The 27,665-nt window shown below is 36.9% G+C and overlaps 1 protein-coding gene and 1 pseudogene across 2 annotated transcripts; both read left to right on the top strand.

The window, feature by feature from the left end:
- Positions 1 to 394: 394 nt before the first annotated feature.
- On the top strand, positions 395 to 11,954 carry LOC127436846 (protein mono-ADP-ribosyltransferase PARP12-like). Of its 2 annotated transcripts, XM_051691290.1 has the most exons (10): positions 396 to 595; positions 1,188 to 1,300; positions 2,131 to 2,347; positions 5,643 to 5,787; positions 7,478 to 7,613; positions 7,861 to 7,981; positions 8,087 to 8,165; positions 8,581 to 8,686; positions 9,427 to 9,532; positions 10,389 to 11,953. In XM_051691290.1, exons 1-10 carry the CDS (start codon positions 568 to 570, stop codon positions 10,442 to 10,444), a joined length of 1,107 nt encoding a protein of 368 aa, XP_051547250.1. In that variant the 5' UTR covers positions 396 to 567; the 3' UTR covers positions 10,445 to 11,953. The 2 variants fall into 2 exon arrangements, with proteins under 2 accessions (XP_051547251.1, XP_051547250.1); XM_051691291.1 differs by lacking the exon at positions 8,581 to 8,686 and having other exon boundaries at positions 395 to 595; positions 10,389 to 11,954.
- Positions 11,955 to 21,675: 9,721 nt separating this feature from the next.
- On the top strand, positions 21,676 to 27,325 carry LOC127436621 (uncharacterized; annotated as a pseudogene).
- The last annotated feature ends 340 nt before the right edge of the window (positions 27,326 to 27,665 follow it).

Below are 27,665 nucleotides of genomic sequence, written 5' to 3'. Positions count from 1 at the left end.
TCACCCAGACCTATCATTTCTCTTCAGAAGATATGGATTTAACCACTCGAGTCTTATGGATTACTTTTCTGCTGCCTATATGTCCTTTTTGGCCCCTCTGAGTTCTAGTCACCATTCATTTGCATTGTGAGGACACAACGATCTGAACTATTCTTCTAAAACCTTTGTTTGTGTTCTGCAGAAGAAAGTCATACACATCTGGGATGGCATGAGGGTGAGTAAATGATGAGAGAATTTTCAATTTGGGGTGAACTATCCCTTTAAGTGCACTCTGTCAGTCTTTAAGGAAAAAAGCCTGACTGACAAGAACAGTGGTTATAGGTACAGTTATTCCCCGTCAGATGGCGCCAAAGCTTCAAAATGTCCTATTTGATGTGAATAACTTCGATTAATTTTGTCTAGGTATTAAAGGCCAATCTCAATTTTTAAGTGAAATAATGGTATATTATTAACCGAAGTCTTCAACAACATAGATGAAGCGACTTACGCAAGCAGACGTATTGTTGTGGGCATGTTTATTTCTGAGCAAATGAAACTGAAAGCATAAAGGGAATCTTATTTATTAACATGGCTTCGAATTGGGATGAGTGTACGGGTGAGTTCTGAATCTATTAAGATATAAAATGAACAAAATTGCATTAAACATACATTTTAAGTATACTTTTTTCTATCTGAACACGCAGTTTTCGAGGTTGGAGGCTTTTGGTGTCTCGTTACGACTGGAGTTTCAATCTCAGAGTCATTTTCCTTTACAAACATAATCTTTCAAGGGTAGATTCGTTTTTTAAAAGTCAGTTAAACTAGAATATATTTGTAAGACATATAAAATGTTATCAAATAAGAACAAAATCTCCCACAACATATAGCCTGTGTATTTCAAATGAATTATGGGTTGTATCATGGCTTTTTAACACAATTTAATTAAACAATTATGGAACTAACTTGGATTTGACATTAGCTTAGTTTTTGTGTTCATAGAAATGTTGCATAAAAGCAATATCACATTGGTGTGCTTTTGTACAGAATATAATCACTGCCAGAGAAAACAAGCATTTATGCAGTTTGACTCAAAACCTTAGTTACAGGGTATATACACCATGTGACACCTTCCTTATGTGACAACTAACCTACAGTACAATCTCTAAGTTGTATTTTGTTATTAATAATGAGGACTTCTACGTTCCTAGGTGAGAGCAGACATCAGAAGTCAGACTCTGAGGAGAGCAGCACGAGTTTCAGTGGAGCAGACTCAGATTCTGGCTCCAGCTCTGGAAATGAAGCCAGACATACCACTGCCAAGGTGAATCTCAAATTAGATGAAGACATAAGAAAGACATAAAAAGGAATATTGTAAAATATTGTAAGATAACGAAGACAAATCCTCTCAATAAAATGTACTTTCAGTTTAAAAATGTGTAAGAATAAAACATATTACTTCTTGAGAGTGACTGCAGTTGTCTTAAAGGAATAGTTCATCTCAAAAATGAAAATGAAAATTCAATTCACTCAAGGCATTCCAAACCTGTATGACTTTCTTCCATGGAAAACCAAAGAAGTTTAGAAGATTGTGCCGTGTGAACTAATCTTTAATAATAAATCTTAAAGGGGTCATGACATGCCTTTTTTATTATTTTAATATGTTCCTTGAGGTTCACTAATAATATTAGTGAAGTTTTTTGCACAAATAACAGTAGAATATTTGTAAAACATGATAATTTTCCACCCTCATTCTGACCCTCTGTCAGAAACACTTAGTTTTGGTGCTGCTTCTCCTTTAAGACTTGACAGTAAATGCCCACTGTTCTGATTGGCTCTCTGCTCTTGACTGACTTGCCTTCTCACTGCTCACCACTACTGGGCAGGGCTAAGGAAATAATGAGGTAAAGTAGGCATTGATGTGTTGATGTGGAGGTGGTCAGATGCAAATGTCTACAGCAGTGTGACATCGCAATGTGGAGGAAGTACATTTGGTTTCAACAAATGCTCTTTTTGCAGTGAAGAGGAAGTTTTGAGTTCTGAAACTTACAGTATGTTTTTAAGTACAATGACCTCTTATATGTCGAAAGATCAAGGGAAATTTGGTTCCTCATGTCATGATCCCTTTAATTGATTATCATGTTCTGTGTTAAGGTTTGTAAGAATTACAATAGTGGCCGCTGCCATTATGGAGACAAATGTTGGGACCAGCACATTTGCATACACCACTTGAAAGGCTTTTGTCGCTATGGTACTGGGTGTCGCCTCAACCATAAACAGATTTCATCTTCATCACCTAGACAAAGTGAACGTCCAGGGAGGAAAAGTCATGGAAGACAGCGGAGAAGGAGCCGAAGTCCCTCACCTGTTGGTATGTCAAGTTATTTTTATTTGTACAGCGCATTTCACAGCACACATCTTTTCAAAGCAGCTTTACAGAAAAGTATGCATTAACAGAAAATGAAACTGTAATATCTATAATGTCTTCGAATCACCATTGTGTAGTTTGATAAAATATGATTGTGAATTGTGTTTAAAAATAAGTAATTAAATAATAATTGTATTTATAACCCCAGTGAGCAAGCCGAAGGTGACTGTGTCAAGGAACACAAAACTCCATAAGATGTTGGTTAATGGAGAAAAATAACCTTGGGAGAAACCAGGCTCACTGTGGGGCCAGTTCCCCTCTGGCTAAACAACATGAATATAATGCCAATATTATGTAATTATGTATAGTGCAAGTCATGGTTTAAAATTATTAAACTAAGTAAGTGTGAAGGGTCAGTGTTTAAACACAGATTTTGTAAGAACTGTAAGATTAATGACTAATGTCTTTGAAGTCCATCCTGGATTAACTGCAGAAGTTCACATAGATGCATTGTCCTTTGTTAGTTGGCTGATGAAGGGTTTTGTTGGCAATTAATTGATAGTCTATGTATTCCATTATAAGAATGTAGTCCATCATTAGACCGAGGTGATGCAGGCAGAGATTAGTGAGGTGCATCGCAGTTCAACCGGCCAGTAATTTCAGTGAGGTTTATCCTAAATCCAAGGTTCAGGCAATGATATATGATGTATCCCATGTCTTATGGTTGGAGTTGGCATCAGTTCATCTGAAGTGATGTTTGACTGGCACCAGCTGCATTTAGTCGTCATCACTCACAGACACATAGCAGTTGAGTCCAACACGAAGAAGGAATGGAGCTGGATTCTGCTGGAATGCTTCTGGTGACCTCAGGATAGGAGTCCCGAGGTTGAGACAGGGAAACAAATAGAATAATATTAGCATAGATGCCATTCAATTTATTGCAGAGTTATAGATCATGATCAATGTTTCTGGTTCCAGCAGACCTAACTAAAGCAGCCTAGGTGTATGCCTGGCTTAATAGATGAGTCCTTAGTCTAGACTTAAACTGAGTGAGTGTGTCTGCATCTCGAACAGGGTTAGGGAGACTATTCCATAGTTTAAGAGATAAATATGAAAAGGATCTACGTCCTTTCGTGGATTTTAATATTCTAGGAACTATTAACAGGCCATAATTTTGCGATCGTAATGAACGTGATGAAATGTAGTATGGTAGAAGGTCACTTAAGTACTGCGGAGCTAGACCATTCAAAGCTTTATATGTAGTTAACAGAATTTTAAAATTAATAAAAATTTAACAGGTAGCCAATGTAACGACGATAAAATGGGGCTAATATGATCATATTTCTTGGTTCTAGCCAGCACTCTGGCTGCTGCATTTTGAACCAATTGAAGTTTATTTATTGATCTTGCTGGACATCCTCCCAGTAATGCATCACAGTAATCTAGTCTTGAGGTTATGAATGCATTAATTAGTTTTTCGGCATCAGCAACAGAGAGCATGTGTCATAATTTAGCAATATTTCTTAGGTGGAAGAATGTTGTTCTACAAACATTTGTAATTTGATTTTCAAAGGACAGAGCTTAGTTGGTATTGGATCTAACATAAACTACCAGTCAAAACTTTTGAAATACTTGACTGAAATGTTTCTCATGATCTTAAAAATCTTTTGATCTGAAGGCATATGCTTAAATGTTTGAAATTAGTTTTGTAGACAAAAATATAATTGTGCCACCATATTAATTTATTTCATTATAAAACTAAAAGTTTATAATACAAAAAAGTTTTTGAAATTGATGACTCGGACCAAATAATAAAGAAAAGCAGCCAATAAGTGCCCAACATAGATGGGAACTCCTTCAATACTGTTTAAAAAGCATCCCAGGGTGATACCTCAAGAAGTTGATTGAGAAAATGTCAAGAGTACATGTCTGCAAATTCTAGGCAAAGGGTGACTACTTTGAAGATGCTAAAATATAACACAGTTTTGATTTATTTTGGATTTTGTTTAGTCACAACATAATTCCCATAGTTCCATGTTATTCCATAGTTTTGATGACTTTACTATTATTCTAAAATGTGAAGAAAAAAAAATTATAATAAAGAATGAGTAAGTGTTTCAAAACTTTTGCGACACTGGGGCGACACTTTCAAGAGTGCTAGAGAAGACTGTATTTATATTTTCTGTTATTTCATCAAGTTCTTCTAGACTTTGAGGCTTATTGAGTGAATGAGATAGATCTGGAAGATTATTAGTGAAGTCAACTTTAGTGGTCGAAAGAATAGTTCTACCTGAACGATAGCGTGGTGTAGATTGAGTAACATTAGCTGATCGCAGCCTACAAGAGACGAGGTAATGATCTGAGATGTCATTGCTCTGCTGAAGGATTTCTATAGTATCAACATCAAATCCATATGACAGAATTAAATCTAGCATATGATTATGGCGATGAGTTGGTCCTGTCACATTTTGTCTAACTCCAAGGGAGTTGAGAATATCGATAAATGCTAATCCTAATGTGTCATTTTCATTATCTATGTGAATGTTGAAGTAACCAACAATTAAAGCTCTATCTACAGTAACTACAAGATCTGATAAAAAATTAGCAAATTCACCAAGGAAATCAGAATATGGCCCAGGTGATCTATATACTGTAGCAAGGGCAAAAGAAGAGTTTTTTTATTTATATCTGACAGGGTCACATTAAGCATTATTATTTCAAAAGACTTAAACTTATATCCTGTCCTCTGAGTAACACCTAAAACTTCACTCTAAATTGTAGCAACACCTTCTCCTCAACTCTTCTGACGAGGCTCATGTTTATAACAATAACCTGGGGGAGTAGTTTCATTTAAATTAATATATTCATCCGGTTTCAGCCAGGTTTCGGTCAAACAGAGCACATCCAAACTATGATCTGTAATAATTTCATTTACAATTAGTGCTTTGGTAGAAAGAGATCTAATGTTTAGTAGCTCTGTATTTATATGATGTTTATCTTTAATTTGTTTGTTTTGTTCAAGTTTGACCGTAATCAGATTTTTCTAAATTATTTAGTGAGAGTTTTATGTTTGGTAGTTCGGGGAACAGACACAGTCTCTATGTGATATCTAGGTGATACAGTCTCTATGATGTCTCAAGCAGATGATCGGATTAACCAGTTTGTCTGCTTCCTGACCTGGGACCCAGTTAGTCAAATACAATTATTATAAAGTGTATTGATGTGTGGAATGGATAGTTGTTTAATTAACTAAATAGTGTGCATTGCTAGACATTTTGTTATTTTTATTGACTTATAGAAAGTGATGGAGACAGTGACAGGCCCTACAGATGGCAGCTGGACATGGGAAAAGGCTGGGAGGACATTGCCAATAATTATGTTATAGAAGCCCAATATTCATGCCCCAACACCAAAGGAATCAAAATCTATAACACTTGTGCTGGGTGAGTGCAAGAGATCACAAGATTAAAGTTTGTTAAGATAAGTGCTTTAATTAGGGGTCCAAGTAACAAAGTTAATAGAACCGGATTTAATTTGAGTTTTCTTCTTTTTTAAAGTGTTAGTTCACCTTTATATGACAATTTTGTCATTATTTATATACCCTCTTGTTGTGAATGTAAATCACATAGAGCCCAAACTTAGTAGGTTGGCACAGAACCACATTTTTGATCCTCTGGATTCTTCAGTTTTCCTGAACGAAATGGTCATGCAGTTTCCATATCTGTCTATAATATTTTTCTGTCATTTTCAGTTTCCAAAAAAACTCTACATTTTCGAACTCATAATAGACCATGGGTCTGATTCCTATGAAATTTGGTATTTATCATCTAGAGACCCACATGACAAAAAGTATTTTTACCTCATTACTTTACCTCATTACTTCCTTAGCCCACCCAGTAGTGGTGAGCAGTGAGAGATGGCAATGAGAGAACAGATCAGTCAAGAGTAGAGAGCCAATCAGAACAGTGGGTGTTTATAATCAAGTCTTAAAGGAGGAGCAGCACCAAAACCGAGCATTTTTGACAGAGGGTCAGAATGAGCGTGGAAAATTATCACATTTTATAAATATATGACTGTTTTTTTAGGGTTTTTTTAACAACTTTTCTAATGTTATAAGTGAACCTGAAGGAACATATTAAAATAATTACAAAAAGGCATGTCATGACCCCTTTAAACATAAAGTCCAAACTTTAAATGATCAAATAATTAATACCTGCTACAATTCCCCACCAGGTCATTGTGAGGATGCGCACCAAATTTCATTCCATTCTGCCCATAGGGGGCGCTGCAACTCAAAACCATTATAAACAGCAACCATATGTTGGAGGATGTTGAAATTTGGCATGCTTTGGTGCAAATATACGGGGGGGAAAAAATCAGACTAATCAACAAAAACAGCCTCCAATAGCCAATCAAATTTCAGCAGCCATTAATTTCAACTGAGAATGGAAGATCATCCCGTTTCTCGCTCATTAAATCGTTTGGTAGACATAAATCAATACATTTTTCTGACGTGGCCCATAATTAATAACTAACCTGTATCTTGTAAGCACAAAACCAAAGTATACAAAACTTAGTACACATGGACACCAGGACATTCTGAGGGTGCACACCAAATATCGTTCCATTCCGCCCATAAGGGGCACTGCAGCTAAAAACAATCATAAACTGCAACCGTTTGGTCGAGGATGTTAAAATTTGGCATGCTTTTTCAAATCGAATTTCAAATGCATTCATTTCAGTTAACTGATTCCAATTCCATCAGATATAAATCAATACATCATTTGGGCATGGCTTTTAATGCCTAACATGCCTGTATCTTGTGAGAGCAAAATCTAAATGTGGTACACATGGACACAAGGACAATCCGAGGATACATACCAAATTTCACCAATATCCGAAGCCTATGGGTGCTATTACTAAGAAGTTCTCAAAATTCTGCAACAGTTTAGCTGGAACAGCTAAAGTTGGAAACAAGTTTTTTCAGATCATCCACAGAATTATTTCCAATAAAATTCAATTATTGCAGCTTGCGGCTGTATTTGGACATTATGTTTGAATTGCTGTTTTAAAGAACTACTTGAGGAACTTCCCTCTGCCTCTCTGACTTATTCTCCATGTCATTCAATATAGGGCTATTTCAATTGATTTCACTAAGATGAGAGTTCTAAAGAAATCTAATATCAAAGTCCGCCGTAAAGGTTCACGACAGACAGAGTGGCTCTGGTGGTACCGAGGTGACCAAAGCTGGAGTTGTTATGGAGAGAAGGTAAGTGATATGACTTGTGCACTATATTCCAAGTCATCTAAAGCCTTTCGATGACCTTGTGTGATGAATATCATGACACTTCGTTATTTGCTCTCAAATCAAATCATTAATTAATTGCTGAAATCAGCATGGCAACTACGTCGATAGCATCAGATCTCTTTGCCATATTCTCTTTGCCATATTCTTAGCTGCCATATTTGATATATAATTAATGCACAATATGCATTAATTGTATCTGTGCGTCTAGGGTTCTAAGGGCAAAGCCAGTCCACTTCAGAGCTCAAAACTAGAGCGAGAGTACCAAAACAACCGTAAAGGTTCGGTTCAGTTCAACATTGACTCCACCACCTATGAAGTTAACTTCAGAGGTTTGTTTTTATTGCACCCACGCACATGTCTAAAAGTAATTGAACTCTTAGCATTGATTCCTTAAACACGATTGGCCACATTCATGAATGTTTGTGTGTTAACAGGAATGTTTCAGAAAAATGTATCAACAGGCCACATCAGACGGGTTCGACGACGCCCTAAATATGATCCTCAAAGTGGAGTGTGAGTTTAAAGAACCAATTAGGGCAAAAAGTTCACTTTTGGGCCTCTCTGCCTTATTTAGTTCCTTTAGCTTATTCATAAAAGTCAACTTGAAATCAAAATGTCCCCTTTTTACTTTCTTAATACACATTCCTGGTCTAACTGTGCACGATTCCTCAGTGCATGTTATTCCAATGAAAAATATTTGTCTTTGGAATCTTTCATCACAATGTAAAACTTGTTCCGCCACTGAAACCACTCTGTTTCACTCTGAAATACTTAGCATTCTGTACTCTAAAAACTAAATGTACATTGACGTCACAAATCAACATACATTGAAATACAATCACTTTAAATTCATTTATATTATAGTTTGAAAGTCAAATGCTGAATGGACATTACTCAATATTATAATGTTTTCACTAAACCGATATAGTGGATTATCCTCAAAGTTCAAGAACTTGATGGCTCCTCCAAATAAAGCTCACATGTGGCAGTTTGAAGGGAGAAGTGGTGGAAACTGGCACACCTTCAAAAACTCGGTAAATCTCTTTCTTTACATGTGAATAATACTTTTCTGTCTATATGTTAATGGTAACTCCATATTGCAGCATATTCTGACCAAGAACTGCCCACTTAAACAGTAAGAGACTGTCTGGCTGTAAAGTGATCAGTCACAGTTCGTTTTGTTTTTACGTGCCATTTAGATATATTATACCACATTAATAGATCATGGAACATGGAAAAAAAATTATAATGGTGAAATAGTGTGTACAATCAATTGTGTAGGACATAGAAAAATAGCTGAAAAGTAACAGTACAGACTATTTTACAGACCTAACTAACAAAAACAAAGTAAAATAGACAGGTTTGTTCATGGATATCTAGTTTTATTGCTACTAAGATTTGATTCAATTAACCTGGCAAACTCTGGCAAGTCCAGTGATTGTTTATTCCTCAGACGTGCTTATTGTGTCAACCCAGTACCTTGTAAATGTGACTGTTTCCTGCGGAACTAATAAAAAAAATAAAAAAAATATTTGCTTATACTCTGGAAAGTTGCATAAAGCTAGCCAGTGAGATTTGAGCTTACTAGATTGAGAAAGTGCTTTCCATTTTTGTTTGTAATATGCATTAGATGGTTAGTTAACATACTGTCTGTGGGCGTGCCATCTGAGATTAATATGGACTTACTGACATAATTAGTCATTGAATAAAGTGTGTATTTATGTCTGTAGGGAGATTAAAATAGATTTTGTTGATCTTGTTGTTTTCTCAAAAGGGTGGATGTTCAGTTTCTAGTGCTGACATTGAGAGGTGCTACCAACGGCAACAAAAAAGCATGACCTTCACTGTGAATGGTGACACTTACGTACTGGATTTTTCAAGTATGTCAGCAAAACATACTCAAATTTATAATGATGCACATGTCTGAAAATGTCTCTTTTTGTCTGGCAACCAGTATTAAGATTGTGTCAGAGCGTCCCTGGTTTAATGGCTGCATTGATGTACATTGATCTTTTTTTTTTTGGTAGAAATACATGATAAATAGCAACTCTTTGTCATTGGATGTATAACAGGAGCTGTATCTGATTTGGTTCCATTTTAATTAGTGATTTCAATGACAAACATTTGTAACTTTAGTCTAAAATGAAGACAAGGATCTGTGGTGTCAGTCACATTCTGTAAATGCTTCACAAAATTGTGCACGACACACTGTATGGAAGTATATTAATGACAAATGTCTTTGAAGCAAAAAAGCACACTGAATTGCACTAATTGAAAAATAAACGCAATGCATTAACCGTGCTTGGATTATTTGGGGGATGCCGTTTCATATGGGTGTTGTTAATGCAATTCAGCGTGCTTTTTATCAAAGACATTTGTCACTAATATACTTCCATACACTTGGGTGTGTTTAAATCTGTCAGAAAATGAATTTTGGATCTCTGTTGAAAGGTTAGGTAAAGAAAAACAATAATTTTATGTCAGGGTAATAATTTGACAATTTAATATGAAATAGGAGCCCCCAAGTGTAATTTTTGTGTTTTTTTCGTGACCACACCAGCCTTCCTTCAATTCAAACCCTGCTGGTAATATAAAACCATTTAAAAATGCAAGGACATCATTTTGTGGTTCTATTAACCTGAATCTTTTAAAACAAACTTTAAAATAAATTATTGTCCTGTTTGGGTGAAACATAAAATCAAGTTGAGATGAGATGTTTATTGTTCTCTTTTCCAGGGATGAATCAAGTCAACCAGAGGACAAATGCCAAACGCAAGATCCGACGTGTGTAACGATCTGCAAGTCTTGCAGGAGATTTTGGCTGATGCTCAAGATCCAAACAGCAAATACTTGGCCAATATGTGGTGGAAGGAATTATATGTTATTTACTTAGTGATTTTAATGTTTCAACTCTGTTTTTATTTCCATAACCGTCTTGTTTTGAAAGCTGCCTGTGGAATCATTATTCAATTATATTAAACACTATCAAAAACAATATACTATATATAGGGGAGTCCAGGGCTAGTTGTCAAGGTTTTTACTCCAGTGAATATTTCTCAGGGTAGGTTTGTTTTTGAAAGTCAGTTTCTGCATAGACACATCTTTTAGTCTTGGTTACAAAAAAAGCTATTGAACATTTGACCTCTGTGACAACATGCCCCAGTAGCAGGGCATGATAGTTTGGTTTTATTATGTTCACTAGTTACCCAAAAGTTATAGCATATGATAATGGAATTTTAAATTTAAGAGTGTTTTGAACTGTTTGAAACCAACATACACACACTGCTAGGGGGGAAAAACACACATTTGTGTAATTGTGACACCTTCTTGTGTGTTTTTCTTAAATTAAAATGCTGTTTACTACATCAAATTGAACATTAACATGCAATGTGCCTGAAGTAATCTTGCCCTGATTTTGCTTTCTGTTTAGCTTCTGTGTAATGAAGGCTAATATTCTTTGTGATCCTGGAGTGTGTGTGTGTGTGTGTGTGTGTGTGGCAGGTTTAAGTGGTTTACGAGGACTTTTTTTAGGTTACATACTGGTAATTACAAGGGTATTATGCTATAAATGTGGGGTATGAGGACATTTCTAGTGTCCCCATAATCCAATTTGCTTAAAAAACATACTAAATTATGTTTTATTTGAAAATGTAAAAATGCAGAAAGTTTTTTGTGAGGGATAGGTTTAGGGGTAGGGTTAGGGTTACGGGATAGAATCTATAGTTTGTATAGTATAAAAATAATTATGTCTATGGAGAGTCCTCATAATGATAGCTGCACCAACATGTGTGTGTATGTGTTTACTTATGAATCTGCCAAGATAATTTTGCAATGCAGATTAAACTGCCTGTTGTGTTAATTTGCAATCATATTATCTAAATATCATATGAACCAGTGTTTACACCCTGCTGATTGTGTATGAATGTTTCCAGTTAGTTTTATTTTCTATACATAGTTTTTTAGTTTCAACCTGTTCACAAACTTGCTGTCAGGATCAATTAAAACATCCAATCAGAGATAGCCTGCACACCATGATACTGTGTGAATATTGAGCAATACATAATGTAATATAAAATGCCATGTGGTATACTGGACAATTTGATTTTACTTTAGACACTTGTGCAATGAATTAATGTTACATGAAATGACAGAGTTATAGTGAGACAATCGCTTAAAACTGAACTGTTTTAATGGTATAAACGCACTATGCAAGAATTTTATGGTTCATTGGTGCCTTGCTTTATACATGTTACTTGATATAAAAATAAATAAAATCATAAATGAAAGATAAATTCTTGTTTAGCTAATGTACACACACACACACGCACAATATGTAACATTACTATTTCTTTATCAAACAAATGGACAAAATGTTTTCTACAAAAAAACAAACAAAAAAAAGTTTATTAATGGGGATCACTGACAACATTATATAACCATTCAGAAATGTTTCATAAATACTTTATGGTTGTATATTGACACTATATTTATGTTTCTTGACATTGGTTTGAGAAGAATACCTTTATTTGATATAATTCTAAGGTTAAGAAAAACCAAAAAAAAAACACCCATCTTCCATTCTTAAAATATGTCATATGGTATCATTTAATGGCTTTTCAGCCAAATGTAATCAGTAAAAACAATTATGAAACAAAACAGTTGAGCACTTGAGGGAATGGCACTGGTCTTCACATTTCCATCCATACAACAAGTACATGTGAAGAGACTAATTTCATATGAAGTGCTAAATAATAGCAAAACCCTGAAATACAGCCACCCACTTCCCGGGAAATATCCGGCTTGTCCACAGTTCATTCCTGTTGGGGTTTGTCTGGGGAATCTCCAGTCATGACGCTGAAAAGAAACTGAAACTCAATCAGCTGTCGAGAAATCATCTGTAGTTTCATGTAGTAGTTCGGACTAAACGTTAGACAATACGTTTATTTAATAAATGATGATTGATTATTTGTTATGCTGGCGATGCCTTATAGTGTCATAGGAACCATATTTGGTGAGTATTATCCTCAAAGTGGAGTGCGGGTTTAAAGAACCAATTAGGGCAAAAAGTTCACTTTTGGGCTCTCGGACTTTAGTTCCTTTAGCTTATTCAGAAGCCAACTTGAAATCAAAATGTCCCCTTTTTACTTTCTTAATACACATTCTTGGTCTAACTGTGCACGATTCCTCAGTGCATGTTATTCCAATGAAAAATATTTGTCTTTGGAATCTTTCAATCACAATGTAAAACTTGTTCCGCCACTGAAACCATTCTGTTTCACTCTGAAACACATCACATTATGTGAGTAAAATAGGTTGCGATTGCCATTTCATGTTGACTAACAATACTTACCATTCTGTACTCTAAAAACAGAATGTATTTCAATGTATGTTGATTTGTGACATCAATATACAATCACTTTAAAATTAATTTATATTATAATTTGAAAGTCAAATGCTGAATGGACATTACTCAATATTATAATGTTTTCACTAAACTGATATAGTGGATTATCCTCAAAGTTCAAGAACTTGATGGCTCCTCCAAATAAAGCTCACATGTGGCAGTTTGAAGGGATGTGAGGGACTCGACATAGAGGTGAAGGTAGAATCCAAATGCAAGAAGTTTATTAAACACAGCAAACAAATCCAAAACACAGTAGTTGTATAAAGTAATCAGTCCAACCAGGCAAACAGAGCAAAACGGTAATCCACAAATCGGTAATCCAATAAGGCTTGCACAAATGGTCATAACATGAAGACAATGAAAACAGGCAATGGGAAAAATGCTTGGTAAGGCAGTGAAACTGGCAATACTTCACAAAGTAACAAATGGAAGTAGAGAACATTCTTTTATAGAAGAAACGGTTCAATGTTAGTATTCGGGAGAGGGCTTCCTCTTGCGGTCGGCTGAATGAATACCAGCCTCATTCGTTACAGAACCCCCCCTCCCCCCCATGAACAACTCCCAGTGTCCTCCTTCGGGGTTGTCCCCTTGGTCGTGCTGCTGTACGATTCGGGTGCCCTTGGTGAAAGTCATGAATCAAGGATGGATCCAGTATGTCACTGGCGGCTACCCTTGATCTCTCCTCTAGGTAATGCATCTGGCCCCCTCTACGATGAGAGTCCATAATCTCATGTAAGCAGGTGATCCACTGATCTCCAATGGAGGAGGCGGCTCAGGATCCGTGGTTCTGGGGCCAGACGTCGAGTGGACCGGTTTCAATGACACATGAAAGGAAGGAGAGATGCATTAGTTAGCAGGAAGCTCCAATCGGTATGTTACAGGATTCTGAACGGACCAACATACCTGGGGCTGAGCTTCCTGCATGGTAGCCACAACTTGAGGTCACGTGTGGATAACCAGACCCCCTGACCAGGCTGGTAGTTGGGGCGGGGACGCCTCTGTCGATCAGCTTGGATCCGTTGGGCCCGGATGGCCCGCTGCAGTCTGACGTGCACACTGTCCCACACCTGCTCGCTCTGCCTGATCCAATCATCCACCGCTGGCACCGTAGAGGGATCACCTGACCAAGGGAACACTGGAGGTTGGTAGCATAGCACACATTGGAAAGGAGTGAGTCCAGTGGAAGAGTGAGGGAGTTCTGAGCATATTCCGCCCATGGAAGGAAATCACTCCATTTCTGTTGTTCACGACTGCAGTATGACCTGAGATATCTCTTGGTTCAGCCTCTCCACTGTCCGTTTGCTTGAGGATGATACCCAGACATGAGGCTGACGTTGATGTCTAGCTGCTTGCAGAAGGTCTGCCAGACTCTGGAGGTGAACTGGGGTCCCCGATCAGACACTATGTCTTCTGGCAGACCACAGATCCTGAAAACTTGGAAGTGTGTTAGTGGTATCCATGGCAGTGGGTAGACCTTTCATGGGGATTAGTTTGCATGATTTTGAAAAAAGATCAATGATAAAAGATGGTGGTATACCCATTGGAGTTTGGCAAATCTGTGATGAAGTCGACAGACAGGTGGGACCAGGGTCTCGGAGGGATAGGCAGAGGTTGTAGAAGGCCGGCTGGCAGTTCTCTGGGGGTTTTTGACGGTGCACAAACTTGACATGCCTTAATATATGCAGTGACATCTTGAGTAAAGGCCACCAGAATGAGTTACGTACCAGGCTTATTGTCCTCTGGATGCCAGGGTGTCCAGTGCTGAGGGAGGTATGGATCCATTGGATCGTTCTTTGGCATAGAGTGCGTGGTACATACTGTTTTGTTGGGGGGCATTCTGGTGGTGCAGAGTCTGTCTGTTGGGCTCTTTGAATGGCTTCCATTATGTCCCAGCTTATGGGTGCAATGATGAATGAAGGTGGTAATATGGATTCATTTTGAGAGGTGTTGTGAGGATCGTGATGACGAGAAAGAGCATCAGCTTTGCAGTTCTTACTGCCAAGGCAGTAGGTGACTGTGAATTGGAATTACACATCAGGCTTGTTGTGGGTTGAGTCGTTTTGCTCCCTTGATGTATTCGAGGTTTTTATGGTCGGCGATTACTTGAAACAGATGGACATATCCTTCAAGCCAGTGGCGCCATTCTTCTAACGCAGCTTTCATGGAGAGTAACTTTGTTTCCAACATCATAGTTCCTTTCAGCTGAGATCAGTTTTCGTGAAAAGCACAAGGATAAAGCTTTCCAGGGTTACAGTTGCGTTGAGAGAGAACCGCCTGATGCCGCAGTCTGATGCATCCACTTCCACAATGAACGGCTGTTAGGATCGGGGTGCTTGAGAATGGGGACAGTCGTGAAACTTGTCTTGAGGGATACGAAGGCTTTTTGAATGGGAGTCGCTCCATGGTAGTTTGGATTAAAAGTTTTAATGTGTTGTGCTTTCTTGGGAGTAGATGAGTATGTCGTTGATGTAGGCGATGACACACTTGAGGTCTCATTGATGAATGATTGGAACACAGCTGGTGCATTGGCCAGGCCATAAGGCATCACCTGGTACTCGTAGTGCCCCCTAGTGGTGATGAATGCAGTTCCACTCGCCTCCTCTAATACGAATAAGATTGTAAGCACTTCTCAAATCAAGCTTAGTGTAGATGCATGCTTCATGTAGTTGTTCTAGGGCAGATGGAACAAGAGGGAGTGGATACCTGTATTTGATTGTTACGATGTTAAGTCCTCAGTAATCAATGCATGGACGGAGCCCTCCATCTTTTTTTTCAACGAAGAAAAAGCCTGCTGCAGCTAGTGAGGTGTAAGGATGAATAAAACCTGAAGCTAGAGCCTCCTCGACGTAGGTTTCCATGGCCATGGTTTCAGGTCTTGATAACGGATAGGCTTTGCTCCTAGGAGGTGCCATGTTGGACAGTAACTCAATAGTGCAGTCCCATGGACGATGAGGGGGTAATTGAGTTGCCTTGATCTTGCCAAAAATTCAGAAAATTGAATATTCTTTAGGGATTTTGATGAGCTTGAATCTCATGATTTTCGCTGCTAATGGTTAAACATGGCATGGTGACTGTAACAAGACGACAACTTGAACGGCAATAGTCTGACCATTGTTTTAACTCACCCTGGTTCCAGGAGATGATGGGATCGTGGACAGCCAGCCATGGATGACCCAGGATGAGAATATGCTTAGGTGAGTTGATGACAAAGAGATACTGTATGTCTTCTGTGTGAAATAATCCAATTCATAATGTCACTGGAACAGTTTGGTGAGTGATGCCTGTGCCTATGGGTGCATTATCCACAGCAGTGATGTTAATGGTGGGTATGCAAGGTACTGTTGGGATATGGAGTTCTTGTACAAGATCTTGATGAATCAAACTGAATGCAGCCCCTGAGTCGACGAGTGCAGAAACACATTTAAAATTTATCAAAAGGAGAGTTCGATGGGAAGAGAAAAACTGTGGTGTATGGGAGAGGAAATATTCTTGGTACTCACTTTTGTTCTTGAGTTTTGATATTTCTTGCCTTTGTGAGGGCATGCAGAGTTTTGAGGACTCCTTTTTACCACAGTAGTAACAGTCCCTCCTTATCACGACAATCGCGTTCTTCAACAGAAACTCTAGTGTAGGTGATCTGCATAGGTTAAGGAGCTTCAGGGCATGCCTGGACTTGACTATGGACTGATAGTTGTGACTTGAGGCTAGTCTTTGAACATGGCAAGTTATGCAGTAAATTATCAATCTTTACAGCCAACGAAATGAATTCAGTGAGCGTTCAATCCTCAACCTTGCATGCAAATTCGGCCTGCAGATTGTGGTTCAGTCCCTCTCTGAACACAGCCTTGAGTGCGATATCATTCCACCCACTTTGGGCTGCTAGTGTCCTGAAGTGTAGGGCAAAGTCAGCTGCCAAAGGTGAACCCTGGCGTAAATGAAGCAGCTGAACAGAGACCTCTTTACCTCCCACTGGGTATTCAAACACTTCATGGATCTGGGAAGCGAAGTAATCAAATGAAGTTTGGAGTTGCCTATCAGTCTCCCAAACAGCAGAAGCCCAGTCTAACACTTTACCGATAAGTAATGTCATCATAAATGCACATTTCTTTGAATCCTGGTTGAATGATTCTTGTTGGTTGGAGAAATATATTCTACATTGATGTAGAAACCCCTTACATTTCCCTGGTGAACCATGAAACTTATCAGGAAGAGTGAATCTTACCGGTGTAGCTTGTGGGGATGGAAGAGAGCAGATGTAGTGAGTGAGGCTCTCATTTGCAGCTCTTAGGTTGTTCAGTTGCTCTTGGTAACTTGTGAGAAGTTCGCTCTGTAAGCGAATGCAACACAAGGCAGAGACAGAGTTGTTAAAGTGGCAAAGTAGTCGTATAAAGTAATCAGTCCAACCAGGCAAACAGAGCAAAACAGTAATCCAAAAATCGTTAATCCAATAAGGCAGGCACAATGGTCATATAATGAAGACAATGAAAACCGCTTGATAAGGCAGTGAAACTTGCAATACTTCACAAAGTAACAATGGAAGGCATGGCTATTTATATAGTGCAAACAGGAAGTCACCATAGAAGAAACAGTTCAATGTTATTATTCGGGAGAGGGCTCTCTCTGGCGATCGGCTGAATGAATACCAGCCTCATTCGTTACAAGGGAGAAGTGGTGGAAACTGGCACACTCTGTAAATCTCTTTCTTTACATGTGAATAATACTTTTCTGTCTATATGTTAATGGTAACTCCATATTGCAGCATATTCTGACCAAGAACTGCCCACTTAAACAGTAAGAGACTGTCTGGCTGTAAAGTGATCAGTCACAGTTCGTTTTGTTTTTACGTGCCATTTAGATATATTATACCACATTAATAGATCATGGAACATGGAAAAACAATTATAATGGTGAAATAGTGTGTACAATCAATTGTGTAGGACACAGAAAAATAGCTGAAAAGTAACAGTACAGACTATTTTACAGACCTAACTAACAAAAACAAAGTAAAATAGACAGGTCTGTTCATGGATATCTAGTTTTATTGCTACTAAGATTTGATTCAATTAACCTGGCAAACTCTGGCAAGTCCAGTGATTGTTTATTCCTCAGACGTGCTTATTGTGTCAACCCAGTACCTTGTAAATGTGACTGTTTCCTGCGGAACTAATAAAAAAAATAAAAAAAATTTTTGCTTGTACTCTGGAAAGTTGCATAAAGCTAGCCAGTGAGATTTGAGCTTACTAGATTGAGAAAGTGCTTTCCATTTTTGTTTGTAATATGCATTAGATGGTTAGTTAACATACTGTCTGTGGGCGTGCCATCTGAGATTAATATGGACTTACTGACATAATTAGTCATTGAATAAAGTGTGTATTTATGTCTGTAGGGAGATTAAAATAGCTTTTGTTGATCTTGTTGTTTTCTCAAAAGGGTGGATGTTCAGTTTCTAGTGCTGACATTGAGAGATGCTACCAACGGCAACAAAAAAGCATGACCTTCACTGTGAATGGTGACACTTACGTACTGGATTTTTCAAGTATGTCAGCAAAACATACTCAAATTTATAATGATGCACATGTCTGAAAATGTCTCTCTTTGTCTGGCAACCAGTATTAAGATTGTGTCAGAGCATCCCTGGTTTAATGCCTGCATTGGTGTACATTAATTGATTTTTTAGACAAATATGTGTAAACTGTTGTAAAGGCTCCTGTTATTTAAAATACATACAGACTTAGTTATGATGTCATGCAGCTGTCTATTTTATTTTAGAAGTGTGACAATGATTTTAAGGAAGAGGTGCAGAGTTATGCAGTTATTATGACAATAGGATGATGTCAGCTGGTAGGACACAATTATTCTGATCTAACTTGTAAATTGTGCTGTTCTTTCTTTAAAATAAATTTCTTCCTTTCTTTAAAATACATTACACTTGCTTTGGTATTTTGCACTTACATTCAGACATTTTTAGTGTGGCTGAAATGCCCAAATACATTTTTGGGGCCACCGCATGCCATTTATGTTTGTGTTGGGTGTAATCCGATTACAAAGTATTTAGTTAGTGTAATCTAATTATTTTTCTGACGGATAGGCAGCAGCTTGTGAGACAGGGGAAATTCACTTCCAACACCTGTACAATCAGCACTGGTGCCCCACAGGGATGTGTGCTCTCCCCACTACTCCCTCTACACCAATGACTGCATTGCCAAGGACTCCTCTGTCAAGCTCCTGAAGTTTGCAGATGACACCACTGTCATCGGCCTCATCTGAGATGATGATGAATCTGCATACAGAAGGGAGGTTAAACAGCTGGCTATCTGGTGCAGTCAAAACAACCTTGAGCTGAACACGCTCAAAACGGTGGAGATGATTGTGAACACCCCAACACTGTCCCCCCTCACCATTCTAAACAGCACTGTGGCAGCAGTGGAGTTATTCAGGTTCCTGGGCACTACCATCTCACAGGACCTGAAGTGGGAGACCCACATTGACTCCATTGTGAAAAAGGCCCAGCAGAGGTTGTACTTCCTTCACCAGTTGAGGAAGTTCAACCTGCCACAGGTGCTGCTGATACAGTTCTACTCAGCAGTCATTGAGTCTGTCCTCTGCACTTCAGTAACTGTCTGGTTTGGTTCAGCTACGAAATCAGATATCAGAAGACTACAAAGGACAGTTCTGACTGCTGAGAGGATTATTGGTTGTGCCCTGCCCTTCCTTCAAGAACTATACACTTCCAGAGTGAGGAAAAGGGCTGTAAAAATCACTCTGGACCCCACTCACCCTGCCCACTACCTTTTTGAACTGTTGCCTTCTGGCCAACGCTTCAGAGCTCTGAGTATCAGAACCGTTAGGCACAGGAACAGTATTTTCCCCTCAGGCTATCCATCTCATGAACAGTTAAAACTACCCCATTGAGCAATAATTAATGTGCAATACACAGCTTAGTCTTTTTATATTATCCAACACATCCTATCTCTTCTGCCATTACATTCCCTTGCACTGTATATAACCGATTTGTATTTAGATTTGCACTACGTATGTATGTGTGTGTATATATAATATATATATATATATATATATATATATATATATATATATATTGTCTATTGTGTTTTCTATATTTTCTTTTCAATATTTTTTATTTTTTTTTTCTATTTGTAATTATTTTTAAAAAGTCTTGTTGCTTTTTTTGTATTGTTTGTACACTGGAAGCTCCTGTCACCAAGACAAATTCCTTGTATGTGTAAGCATACTTGGCAATAAAGCTCATTCTGATTCTGATTTAGTCAAAGAAAGTAGTACTACTCATTACATTTTAAATTCTTGCAATCAGATTACAGTTACTGACTTTCAGTTAATTTAATAACTTTTAAGAACACTTCCGGCAGTGACAAAGACAAGGGTGGGTCGGGTGCGTCTGGGCCCACTCAAATTAGACTCAAGCCCACCCAGAACATTAGAGATTATTCTATGACTTCAAATATATATTTAAAGAAATAGTTTTAAAAAAGGCATAAATTCTGATTTCTGAACGTGTGAAAGAACTGTTTGAATGCGCTGCCTCTCTACTGTCAAGGAAAATTTGGTAAAAAAATAAATAAAATTGGGGCCATCCATTTTTATTGAGGCCCACCCAAAAGTAATTTCATGGCTATGCCCTTGCTTCCGGGTTGAACATATTTCTATAATACAATTTTTATGTGGAATAAATTTAAAACATGAATTTTGTTCATTTGTAGGACTGTTTGCATTTCTGTGACAACTGAAGAGTCACTAAAAAGTAATTATAAAGGAGAAAATTGTGGTGGTGAGAATACTGTCTTGTGTGCAGTAATGAATAAGGAAGAAATGTAGACATTATTTTAAATTCGTTAAGCAGAAAGTGTTTTGGAAAGCAGCTTAAAAGGTAATTAGTAATGTGTTTACTTTTCCATGAAGTAATTAATAAAGTAATGGGATCACAATTTTAGAGAAATAATTTGTGGATTTATTTTTTGAGTAACTATCCCAGCACTACATACTCTGCTGATGTAACAGACTCCGGAGAACAGAGGTTAAGATCCATATGCGGTTTAATAGCAAACGTGCAACTCATAAACAGACAGGCAGGGTAAATCATGAGTAATGGAACAGCGTAGGCAGACGAGAAACATAGTCATAATCAGGCAACGGTCAGGGCAGGCAGCAAACAATCACAGTAAGAGTCCAGGTAAACGGTAGGTAAACAAGGCAGGCAGCAGAGTATCAAACGGTGGGAAACAGGCAGTAGTATAAACAGAGGTCAATGCTCAGAAATGTTATCGGGAGCAAAACAAGACTTCACAATGACTAGTGTTTGAACAGCGCTGAAATAGTCTATGAAATAGGGAACAGGTGTGAGTGTAATCGGTCCAGGTTGGCATGCTGGGAAGTGTAGTTCGAGGTGCCCTCAGAACTCGGGCGAGGGAGACTTCTGGTGGTGAGCAGGAGTCCTTGAGTTCGTGACAGCTGACATGTTGAGAACTGTATTTAATTTACTTGAGTGATGTATGAAGTTCTGTTAAATTGAATTCATTTGTTAAACTAAAATCTCTAGGTTATAAACATTCATAGAACACTGCAGGGGACAAAAAAAACAGCATTATGGCGGCAGGTAAACCTGTAATTTTTATTGTTGGTTTCTCTTACATTTAGCAAACATACAATGTGGAATCTGGCAAAACTTTAATATGTAACTTAATGAGAAACAAAAAATCATTTCAAAAAATCAAATCATTTTCTTTCACATTGATTGATTTATTGATTGATTGATTCATTCATTCATTCATTCATTGACACACTTATGCTACCATTTAGTATTTCATTTAACATTTCATTGTTGTCTTTGTTTTCATCCATTGAAATCCTCAGGTAATCACTATGAGTGGCAGTTGTATGATGGACAGCAGTGGTCATCTATCTGTAATGATACTGTCATTGAGACCCATTACTGTCAGCCAGGGGCTACTGGGATCACCATCCACACCAGCATGGGGTGAGTTTAGTCTTCAACAAATCCCGATGTTTCTTTACAGAGTTCATCAAATTGAGTTTATTGTAATAAGGCTTTACCACATCTGCATTAGGGCCATATTATTAAATATTATTAATTGTTTTCCATTGGTTCAACAGGTCTCTCTATATTGACTTTGATGCTTTGACAATCAATTAACCTTTTACTAACCTCGGTATACGACGCAATATGTTTCTGAACTACAATCAGAAGCAAGAAGTAGGCTGGTACTACAAAGATAACAGTCGCTGGTGCGAATATGGAAGTGACCTCAGAAATTGTTGACTTTTCTCATCCTTCTTTCATTACACTATGATTTTAGGGTAGGTTATGGTTAGCATTGCAGTTGAGGGTGCACTTTTTCCACATTTAAATGGTTTCACACTGAAGAAATGAATAGTTATTTTTTAAAACCTGTTTAAAATGATGTACACTCACATGAGATGAAGACTCCAGTCCAGCGGTGGAAAGAGTACTGATTTTTTTTTTACTTAAGTAAAAGTACTGCTACTTAAGAAATAATTCACTTGTAGATGTAGAAGATGTAGAAGAACTGGATAATATTCTGACTCAAGTAAGAGTAAATAAGTAGTTTGCAGAAAAACTACTCAAGTAATTACTTTACAAGTTACCTCATGAAAATTATATTATATAATGTATAGTATATATGCTTCCATTTTTAGAATACAAAGACATTTTTGTTTTTGAAATAAATTGTTGCTTCCTTTCACCAAGGATGCATAAAATTGATCAAAAATACTGCCAAAATCATTAATTGCTAATTATTATTACGGTTTGAAATAATTGTTTTAAGTGGTATTTATATAAAAAAAAAATTACCCGTGATGGCAAACATATACTGTGTCACCTGTTCCTTATAAAAGCATTCTAAAGTGTATGTCTAATCTGGTACTCAAGAAAATGTTCTTATTATTAGAACAATTGAAAATGGTTGTGCTACCATGTGGAAATCACAATACAGTGGGTTTTTTCCCTTATTTTACAAGTTGCTTTACACTTGCAAGTCAAATTTTGGTTTTAAAAATAGGCAAAAAGAAACATTTCTCCTGAAATTCTATTTTCTCCTAAAGTCTGTTGTTTTAGAGAGATGAAGGCTATTCTATCCATGCATTTCTGTTTTGAAAAAAGAATCTCTAACCAGGATAGAGAGGAAAGTGGGCAGCCCAGATGCACAACTAAAGACAAGTAAATCACAGTCTCTAGTTTGAGAAACAGACTCAGGTCCTAAACTAGCAGCTTTAAAATGCCAAAGACCTGCATTGCTGCAAGAAGATTCTTGGACAAACAGAACATTTTAAGAATACAACATTTATTTAAATAGAAATAACCATTCGTAACATTCTAAATGTCTCTAAATCAACTCTAAATGACATAATGTGCATTGTGACTGAAACATTCCTATTTCAAGTTTATTCTCATTCACATTTGTATTTTGACTATTAAGTTAACATACTGTACTAAACTAATATAATACAATATCATTGAGGAGGAAATGTATCCTCTATTATATTGCAGCAATTATCCAGATATGGAATGAGATTATTAAGCAAACTGTTATCAACTCATATATGCCAACTGAATAAAATAAGGCAAAAATAAACATTTCACATAGTGTTTAATGAGAGATATGATTGATTCAAACACTAAAAGTGGCTGTTCTGTATATGTATTATTGAATTACAGTTGTAATAATAGTCTTAATTAACATTATGGTTATTTAACATATTGAGATATTATTATTAAGTAAATTGTAACATTTGGTTGCATTATGTTTTGTGATTTTTCATACCTTCTTTATATAACATCCATCCCTTGCTCACTTTTGGCCTCTAGCGGGTGAGGCTTTTCAGACAGATAAACAGCAGCACAGAGCAGGGAAGTACAGTACAGCACCGTGAGCATGAGTGTTACCCACTAGGACAGTTTATTTTGAACAAGAGGGGCGAACGGTTATGGAATTTAACACAGGAGTACAATACCGAACTGATGCGGATTGATAAAAGCAGAGGGCCCATCTGTGCGCATGATGATGCGAGGAGCCGGACGACAGGAAAACAAATTATGTTCAGTCAAAAGTCAAAAGAATATCGCAATGTATGTAATTGTAACTATATCAGATATTATTAATTATTAAAATGAAATATGCAGGAAATCACAGTATTACAGTTCTTGTATAGTGACAGGGCAGAAAGTCTTGGAAAAGCTAGAGAAGAGAGGACACCGGTGGCAGTTTATGCAAGCTGCTGTGCTCATGATCCTGTGCCCTGTGGGCTTCCGTCGTGCCTCACACAGCATATTTTAGATATAGCGCTTATAAATTTCTTCTTCCCAAAAACTTTACTTTGTAATCGTGGTGAAAAATAACTGTAGCGAATTTGAATACTTCATTTTTAATCAACTCAAGTGAAAGTAAAAGTACTATTATTTATTTATACTTAAAAAAGTAGATTTAAAAAAAATAAAAACAGTACTCAAGTACTGTAACGAGAGTAGTTGTAATTCGTTACTTTCCACCTCTGCTCCAGTCATATCAGTGGTCTAGAAAAAGCTGTTTTAATTAACAAGTTAACCTGTTGTTTTATCTTCCTCTTTATTTTGCTTCCTCTAAAATTCTGCAGGGATCAGGTGGGAACACCTCGTCAATTGGAAGTGATTACATAGAGCAACAGTACAACAACAACCCAACAGGTTCAGTCCAGTTTACTGCAGGAAACATGACTTACATGATGGACTTTACTGGTAATTCTTGAAAAACACTCTTTGGAAAATTGAGAATTGTAACACAGCTATATATTAGCATCATTCATGACAAATACACTTGATGCACTTGAAATTTAAAATGGCTAACTTGCAGATTTATACGTTTATTTGTATTTACTGTGTTATTTGTAATGTTTTAGCCATGACTTAAACCAGTCTGTCCATACGCACGATGAGGAAAGTGAGACGGCGACCAAAGTTCAATTCAGTAGTAATGGTCAACAACAGGTATCCAGAGAATCACTTAACTAGTGTCATCAAAACACTAAATAAAAAAATAATAAAAAAATTTGTTATAACCGTATTGTGCTGAGCGACAATGGGCCTTATTCATGAAACATTGCAGAACGAATTTTCTGAGCAAATTGTTCATAAAAACATTCTTGTGTCAAATTAACGCAACAATAAATGTAAGAGTTGTTGTATGAATTCTTATAATGACTTTATTTAGACTCTTCAGGATTTCAACCTATGAATTTCTGTATAAATCATTGTAAAAATATTCTTACGCTTTTAGACTCTTCGGGGGTCAACCAAAGAATTTGCGTAAATAATTCGTAAAACCATTCTTACTCATGAATGCGACAATTTATGTACGAATGGTTTTGCAAAGTTTTCAACTTGTTTTATTAATGGTTTTACAAATTCAGTGTTTAGACTTTTCAGGGGGTCAACTTCCGAATTTCTGTGCAAATCATTCATAAAACCATTCTTACGTACATTGACCCAAAGTACGCCAATTTATGTAAAAACGGTTTAATGAATTTTTAAAGACCCACAGTGTTTAGACTTCAGAAGTCTTTCTTTGTAAATTGTTCGTCAAACCATTCTTACATAAATTGATTGCAATAATTTACATCAGAATGGTTTAATGAACGGTTTGCACAGAAATTCGAATGAGACCTAATTTCTTTTAACTTGTATCGTGTGGAAAAGTTCAACATCAAAGTTTGATATGACTTTATCATATGCAGTTTGCCAACGCTGGAATCTCCTGCTACAAATTCAAATGCTTCATCGACTGAATACATCTGGGAGTTTAAGGGTGATAAAGGCATTTGGACTGAGTACCATAAACCAGTAAGAGATGTTCTAAACCTTTTTTTCAACCAACCAAACACTATCACATCCAAATCCACATTCTGCATCAACTGAAATGTTGAAATATGAAATGTTCCACCGGCCTTAAATTTCATTGGACTTTGTCTTTGCAGGGATGTTCTTTGGATAGTGCAGATATTGAGAGATTGTACAAGTTAAACCCTCAATATCAGGTTTCATTCACAGCTGGACGATCCACTTACACTCTTTACTTTAGTGATAAGACATGTTAAGATACTATAAACAGATAAAGATATAGACTGTGCTACAAACATGTTTAAAAGACCTTGACTTGAATTTCCATTTCCCATGTGATGACTGAAGTATAATCAGTCTCAGTTTTTAACATCTCCTTGACTCTTTGTTTATTTACTTTACTTCCATATCCTTGTATTCCAATATAATAGTATGCTATTTTTTTCTGCAGAAATGTATCAAGTGAATAATAAGTTTGGTACGAAAAGACAGGTGAGGAGGATAGACAGTGGAGTCCAGCAAACCAACAGGTATAAATCCATGAATGACAGTAAACATTTTCTTGTTAAGAAAGCCAGTCTCATCATAAAATGGACCAGGTTCTGAAAAAATATCATTAAAACTAAAGTGTAAATGCTTTTCCTTTCATTTTTATTAACACAGTGTGTTCTCACAAGCTCGCTGGCAGTTCCAAGATGTGGATGGCAATTGGAAGGACTATTCTAAAGTAAATGTACCAGTACAATTGCACCATACTGATGAAATGAACACTAAATGCACATATTTAGCAGTCTGTGTCATAAACTTGATGGACTTTGTAATTTGTATACGGTGGTTCTTGGGGTCATTGCAGTGTGTCGTCAAGATATTGAGGCTCAGTATCAACAGGACTCTACTGGGAAAATGAAATTCTGGGCAGGCAGGTTCAGCTATGAGCTGGACTTCTCAGGTGTGCATGCACAAAACAAAAAGTCTTTCGTTCAATTTTTTTGTTTTAAATCAAATCACTTTAGTGTTTTCATTTTGTATGTTCTTTTAATTTTTGCCTTTTGTTGCAGACATGTCCCAGTCAAACCTGTCAACCAACACTAGGAGATTTGTACGCCGCCTTTAGCAATAAAATCTCACCTGCCTATTCTTACAATTACTTGTATTTTTATGTGCATGTTTTGAGGATGCCAGTTAAAGTGATAGTTCTCCTAAAAATCATTTACTCACCCTCATGTCGTTTCAAACCCATTTGACTTTCTTTTTCTTCCGCCGAACACAAAAGGAGACATATCGATGACTGTTGTATATGCTCTTTTGAATGCAAAAATACCATGAAAATATCATAAATGTGCACTGTATACTATATGGTATCAAATTATATGCTTTATTTGTCCAGACTAACCTATTGATAGTGTATGTGCCTAAAATAGTTTAAACTGCCATTTTGTAACAACTAAGACCATTCTTCCTTCGATTTTCTTACATGAACTCTTTTTTTTTTTTATTAATAGTTTTCAAGTTTTTCTAGTGCATTAACTGTGATTTAAAAAGTGCCACTTTTAAATGGGAGTAAGGATATAAAATATATATAGAACAGGGAGAGGGACATGTTTTTTTTTTTTTGTTTGTTTTTTTGCAGTGCCAGAAAACAATGGTGTGGTGCTTATTTATAAGGAACAATAACTTGTTTTGGTTCATTTTATTAATATTCTGTGTATTCAATAACATTTTA

Source organism: Myxocyprinus asiaticus, chromosome 47, assembly GCF_019703515.2.
Source record: "Myxocyprinus asiaticus isolate MX2 ecotype Aquarium Trade chromosome 47, UBuf_Myxa_2, whole genome shotgun sequence".
NCBI classification, from domain to species: Eukaryota; Metazoa; Chordata; class Actinopteri; order Cypriniformes; family Catostomidae; genus Myxocyprinus; species Myxocyprinus asiaticus.
Note: the sequence above shows the minus strand (reverse complement) of the source record. Positions and strands in the feature narration are given on the sequence as shown.